This window comes from Neophocaena asiaeorientalis, unplaced genomic scaffold (genome assembly GCF_003031525.2).
Source record: "Neophocaena asiaeorientalis asiaeorientalis breed wild unplaced genomic scaffold, Neophocaena_asiaeorientalis_V1.1 scaffold815, whole genome shotgun sequence".
In the NCBI taxonomy this organism is placed as follows: Eukaryota; Metazoa; Chordata; class Mammalia; order Artiodactyla; family Phocoenidae; genus Neophocaena; species Neophocaena asiaeorientalis.
The window spans coordinates 1-6340 of record NW_020172682.1 but is presented as its reverse complement, the minus strand read 5'-3'; the positions used below and the strand labels follow the sequence as shown (position 1 = coordinate 6340).

General features: G+C 47.3%; 2 protein-coding genes across 5 annotated transcripts in view; both read left to right on the top strand.

Annotated features, from left to right (window-relative positions):
- LOC112396191 (leukocyte immunoglobulin-like receptor subfamily A member 6) overlaps positions 1 to 5379 on the top strand; it is a 9829-nt gene extending 4450 nt beyond the window's left edge. For 3 of the 4 annotated variants that reach the window (XM_024739787.1, XM_024739789.1, XM_024739788.1), the window contains exons 7-8: positions 3699 to 3770; positions 4936 to 5003. In XM_024739787.1, the coding sequence (XP_024595555.1) occupies positions 3699 to 3770; positions 4936 to 4988 (125 nt within the window). In that variant the 3' untranslated portion in view covers positions 4989 to 5003. Of the gene's footprint in view, positions 1 to 3698; positions 3771 to 4935; positions 5004 to 5220 lie in introns of those variants that run through there. The other variant, XM_024739790.1, reaches the window with a different exon arrangement.
- A 26-nt stretch (positions 5380 to 5405) lies between these two features.
- Positions 5406 to 6332, top strand: LOC112396197 (leukocyte immunoglobulin-like receptor subfamily B member 4; the record flags this gene model as incomplete). The annotated part of the gene is made up of 3 exons (XM_024739807.1): positions 5406 to 5669; positions 5829 to 5864; positions 6048 to 6332. Coding segments are annotated over exons 1-3 (355 nt in total), but the record flags the coding sequence as incomplete, so codon positions are not given.
- Positions 6333 to 6340: the final 8 nt, after the last annotated feature.

Sequence of the window (6340 nt, the reverse complement as noted above, 5' to 3'; positions counted from 1 at the left end):
GGGAAAATGTTTTCAATGAATGATAATGTAAATAATACACATCAAACATATGAAATGAGAAAATTAAGAATCATGAATGAATATATTAGGAAAGGCTTTAAAAAAATCGATGACCTAACATATCATACCAAGACTTCAGGAAAAAATAGCAAATTATTTCAAATGAAGGTAGAAGGTGGGAATAATAATGACAAGGGTAGCTAATAATGAAGACAACCAAAAAGTAGAGAAAATCAATTAAGGCTAAAAATAAACTCATTCTTGAAAACATTCATGAATCCTAGCCACCACAGCCGAGGGAAAAAGAGAGAAGGCACACACTTCTAATATCATGAAAGGAATTGCAGACAGCACTACAAATCCTACAGACGTTATAAAGATAGTAACAGAACATTATGAAAAATTTGATGCCAACATACAGAAAACGTAGATGGAATGGAAATCTTCACGTGTACAATTTACTAAATGGATATAAGAATAAGTGGAAAATCTATCCCCTTATACATTGACTCTAATCAAAACTTACCCACGACTGAACTATATAGAATCTAGAAAAGTCAAAATGAAAGGAATAGCAGAACGCTGGTTCCCGGGGTTGGAGCGAGGGGGAAATGGGAAGATATTGGTCAAAGGGCACAAGCTTCCAGTGATAAGATGAATAAGTCCTGGGGATCTAATATACAGCATGGTGGTTACAGCTAATCACACTGTATCCCATTCTTGAGTGTTTTGAAGAGAGCAGATCTCAAATGTTCTCACCAAAAAAAGAAATGGCGACTGTGTGATGGGATGCGGACAAATGCTCGGACGGTCATCACTGTCCGACGTGTAAGTGTGCAGCTCAGGCGGCTTCACTGGTGATTTCTTCCGAGCACTTATGTACTCGTGAGAGACACACGCACATGCACACACACCCCAAAAGTGCACAAACATTTCCCGAGAACAGAAAAAGAAGAAACACACCTCAACACATCAGCTCAGGAAAATATTTACACCAAAACCTGACAAGGAAATTATACATGGGGAAGTCACAGGAAGATCTCTCACATGAGCTTAGATGGAAATCCCTAAACAAAGTGTACACAAATGAGATGTAGTGATATATTAAAAGGACATTACTTCATGACCGTACTGTGGGGTTTTTTTTCGAAGGACAGAGCAACTTAAAATTTAAAAGATCTATTACATAATGCAATACACTAACAGAACAAGTAAAAAATAATCATCTCAATAGATGCAGACAAAGCCTTCAATAAAATATACCAACAATTCCTGGTGAAAATAAAATCGCATCAGAAATAGAAGGGAATTCCCTTTCATTGATGAGGGCATGTTTAACAACACCAGACGTCATTTGTACAGGTGAGAACCTGAGGTCCTTTCGTCTACGACTGGCAATGATCCAAGTATGTTCCGTATGACCACTTGTATTCACCAGGGCCCTCGAGGCACCAACCAAGTAAGTGAAACAAAACAAGGCGAGAAGCTCTGAGGTGGGTAAGAATAATATTGTACTACTAAGAGACTGCACAGCTGTGTTCGTAGAAAATCCCAAATAATGTAAAGATCTACTCTAATTAAAAAGTTTTCCTGCATCGCTGCATACGTGGTCAATATATAGAATTCAACTGCCTTCGAGACTTCCGGTTCTGGATTGAGATGAAGTAAATGAACGTCTCCCTGTTCCCTGACTTTATACCAGTGACGTGATTGTATACTCCTGACTTCCAAGAGCCGTAAGATAATATATTTGGGCTGTTTTAATCCACCAAGTTTGTGGTAATTTGTGGGACAGGGAAACAATACAACCACTTGAACTCTCTTTTGATTAGTGTTTGCATAGTAATTTTTCATCCTTCCACTTTTTTCATGTGGTAGAATATACACACCAAGATACTCACCACCATTTAAACATTATTAAAGCGCGAAGTTAGTGGCCTTAAGTACATTTACCATGTTCGGCAATCGTGACCACTGTCCGTCTTCCAGAACATTTTCATAATCCCAAACAGAAGCTCTGTACCCATTAAGCAAGAACTCCCCATGCCCCCTGAGAACCAGGCACTGGTCATCTCCATTCAAATTCCTGCCTTAGGGAGTCTGGCTACGCTAGGCTGTTCGTGTAGGTGAAATCATACAAAATGCGACATTCTGTGTCAGCCTTATTTCACTTTGAATAATGTTTCCAAGGTTCATTCATATTGTTCACTCTTTTACTTCTAACCTGTTTACATGTTATATTAGAAGTGAGTTTCTGGGACTTCCCTGGTGGTGCAGTGGCTGGGAATCCTCCTGCCAATGGAGGGAACACGGGTTCGATCCCTGGTCTGGGAGGATCCCACGTGCAACTAAGCCCGTGTGCCACAACTATTGAGCCCTCACGCCACAACTACTAAAGCCAGCGCACCTACAGCCCATGCTCCACAACAAGAGAAGCCACTGCAATAAGAGGCCGGCGCACCGCAACAGAGAGTAGCCCCCGCTCACCGCAACTAGAGAAAGCCCGTGCACAGCGATGAAGACCCAACACAGCCAGAAATAAAATAAATAAATTTATTTTTTAAGAAAAGAAGTGAGTTTCTTATGGACTTCATAGTGTAGGTGGTGGTTTTTTTCTTAAACCAATCTTACAAGCTCTTTTAATTGCTGTGTTTCGCCCATTTACATATAATATTATTACTGATAACACTGTTATTTAGGTTTGTCATTTTATTTTCTTCAAGTTTTGTCCCCTCTCTTTCTTGTTCTTCTATTTACCCTTTCCTAGGATTTAAAAACATTTTTAGCATACCACTTTAATTTCTCTATTGGTGCTGTAACTGTAAGTCTGTGACTGCTGCTGAAGTGGCTGTTCTAGAGATTATCAGGTACATACCTAACTTTACACAGTAAAGACAGAGCTAGTCTTTTACCTCTTCAAGGGAAATGTAGAACCCTTACAAATCTATAGGTCTCTTTATTCTTACCCCTTTATGTTGTAGTTGTTGTATGTGTTATTGCTACATAGAAGCCCAGGGCTGTATCGGGGCCTATGGGGCCAGGTCAAGGTGAGTGAGCTCTCCCCAGACCTCCTGCTACAGCTCCACAACCACCACCCCCGTCACCTGAGGGGAGAAGAGGAGGTCTGGGCTGATGGCGACCAGTCTGAGGATGGCTATGGAGTGACATCTTGGGAAACTGAGGCCATAAGGGCAACCCTGACACTTCAGGTCTGCATCCTTTCAGGACAAATTGAAACCCCACGTGTTCATCTTTGCCTCCTAATTAGACGCAAATGAGACACTGGAGATGCTCACCTCCAGGTACTGGGACTGGCATGTTTAGTTCCAGAGACTCATTCAAGATCAAAGAGATTACTTAAGCATTTTTGCACCTCCTCACCCATACCCTGTCTTTTTTGTTCTCAGGGGTAACTGACATTCTCAGTCCATCACAAAATATGTCAGACGCCAACAGTGATGAGTAGCAGAAATTCTCAATTTTGGGTTGGGCTCCGAGGGTCACAACCTGTTAATGGAATGCAGGTGACCTGAGTGGACATGTAGGGATTCTGGGGTGACTGGGGTCTGCTCTGACCTCTGTGACCTCTTTTTCCACAGTTCCTGGCCTCACACCCCCAAGACTACACAGTGGAGAACCTCATCCGGATGGGCATGGCCGGCTCAGTCCTGCTGGGCCTCGGGATTCTGCTCTTTCAGGCTCAACACGGCCACGGAGGAGCCCAAGATGCAGCCAGGAGCTGAACACAGAGGGAACAAACCCACCATTCGGTGAGTTCGATACTTGTATGACTAGGTTTGGGAGGCAAATCTGCAGTATGAATTGAGGGAAGTGTCCGCTGAGAATTTCAAGGGGTACAAACGCTGGCATGCAGGAAATGCCTGGGTTGTTGCCTGTAGAGACTCTTCTGTAATTAAAGTGTGGTAATTTCCCTCCTTACCATTACTGATTATTCTTGACTACTCCCCTTCTTTTTTTACTCCTGTGATTTGAGGCTACATCCACATCGCAGGTTTGGGTTCACACCTAAAGTCACCTTCATGCTCTGCCACTTTCTTGTAATACATTTTGCTTTATTTCTAATTTCCACACTCACTGGTGTGTGCTATTGACCTCGATCCCTTCAGCCTAGAACCAGAATGTTTTAAGCAGCTGAGTAAATGGGTGAAATTCAGGTCTAGTTTAAAACACATAAATCCAAAACCATTTCCGAAAACCCTCTCTGGACCTCCTCAAGTCTTATTCCCCTCCAAAATGATACACAGAAGAGTTTCTGCCAAAATACCATCAGTTTGAATGAGCACAAGGTGGACTTCCCTGGTGGCGCAGTGGTTAAGAATCCACCTGCCAATGCAGGGGACAGGGGTTCAAGCCCTGGTCCAGGAAGATCCCACATGCCATGGAGCAACTAAGCCAGTGTGCCACAACTACTGAGCCTGTGCTCTAGAGCCTGTGAGCCACAACTACTGAGCCTGTGTGCCACAGCTACTGAAGCCCACGCACCTACAACAGAAACCACCACAATGAGAAGCCCACGCAGTGCAACAAAGAGCAGCCCCCACTTGCAGCAACCAGAGAAAGCCCACACGCAGCAACGAAGACCCAATGCAGCCAAAAATAAATAAACAACAAAACCCCCCCATAAGTAGCATTTCTCAGTGTCAGAGCAGACGGGGGTCGTGAGTGGGCACATCAGTCATCCATCCTGACTGTGGGGTCTGACACCTTCACCCTCTCATACTGGTTAGAAATTAACCAACATTGGGTCCCATCCATGTCCTGGCACCATTGAGCCCACAACCTGTCTGAAGAGTGGGGTTCAAACAACATGCAGCAGGCGAGGAAACTGAGGTTCCGAGACATACCTTCAGGGCTCAAGGCACACGGGGGAGGATGACGAGGAATACTTAAATTAAATCAGCTTCGTCCCCCAAGTCAGAGCACTGACCCACACTATGTGCCATAAAAGTGAAGACAGGAGCATATAATAAGGAGACAATGCCCAAGGATCAACGGCCACCGAGCAGGCAGGAACGACTCAGGGGTTTGTTCCCAGGAAGGTGGAGTGGACACTGTTTCAAGAAAAAGGGAGAAGTCCCTGAAGGGGGCTGAGATAGAAAGCAAAGCCACACTCTGGGGCCAGGAGAGCATGTTTCCTTCCTTATTTCCCCGAACTTCTCCTCTGTGCTCATTGCCACACTGACCTCCACGGAGCTGTAGGCAGATGTTAAACGTGTGTCTCTGCTGATCTGAGCTCGGCGGTGCAGCAGGAACCTGCAACCTCCCTGAAGCATCGCCAGGGCCTGGGTGACCCCTGTCCATGGTGAGGACCCCACAGGGACCTGCCAATGGACCGGCTGAGGACGAAGTAGACCGAACTGGGAGGCTCTGAGATGGAAAGACGTGCTCGGGTCAACCTCACCTGGAAGGGGCGTCTCAGGAAGACACCGGGTCTGTCATGGGAATGAGAGCCAGGCTCCTGGGGAGGGGCAGTTCTCCTTCCTGTGGGGCCGCTGACGTGACAGTCCCGTAACGGGGAGGACCAGCCTCCCAGTGGACACACCCTCGGGTCTCCGTCCTGAGGGCACCGTGGTCTCCTCCATCTGCACCGCCTGAACCACAGGGACGAGACGCCATGACCCCCAGACTCACGGCCCTGCTCTGCCTCGGTGAGATGGAGGAGGGGGAGGGGAAGCCCCAGCCAGGGAGGGACCCCTCCCCACAGCCAGGCTGCTCTGTCAGGAGACCCCAGGACTCAGGAGGCTCACGGGTAGGAGAGGCGCTGCTCAGGATTCAGGGCGAGCCTCTCACAGGGGTCTCTCTTCCAGGGCTGAGTGTTGGCCTGAGACCTCAGGTGCAGGCAGGTGAGTCTGTCCCCAGGTATCCCAGCTCCCTCCTGATCATGGGGACAAGGGGCTACCCCCAGGCAGTGGGGTGGGGAACAGCAGTTCTGAGCTGAAGGAGGGGGAGTCTGGGAGGTTGGGGGCTGAGAGCTGGGGACCTGGGGGTGAGGATGTCTTGTGACCCAGCCTCTGATGTCCTTCCAGGCACCCTCCCCAAACCCACCATCTGGGCTGAGCCAGGCTCTGTGATCCCCTGGGGGAGCCCCGTGACCATCTGGTGTCAGGGGACCCTGGGGGTCTGGGAGTTCTATCTGAATAAAGAGGGAAGCTCACCTCCCTGGTACAGACAGCCCTCACCGGAGCCCGGGGACAAGGGCAAGTTCTCCATCTCATACATGACACAAGACTATGCAGGGAGATATCACTGTTACTATCACAGCCTCACTGGCTGGTTAGAGAGCAGTGGCCCCCTGGAGCTGGTGGTGACAGGTGAGAGG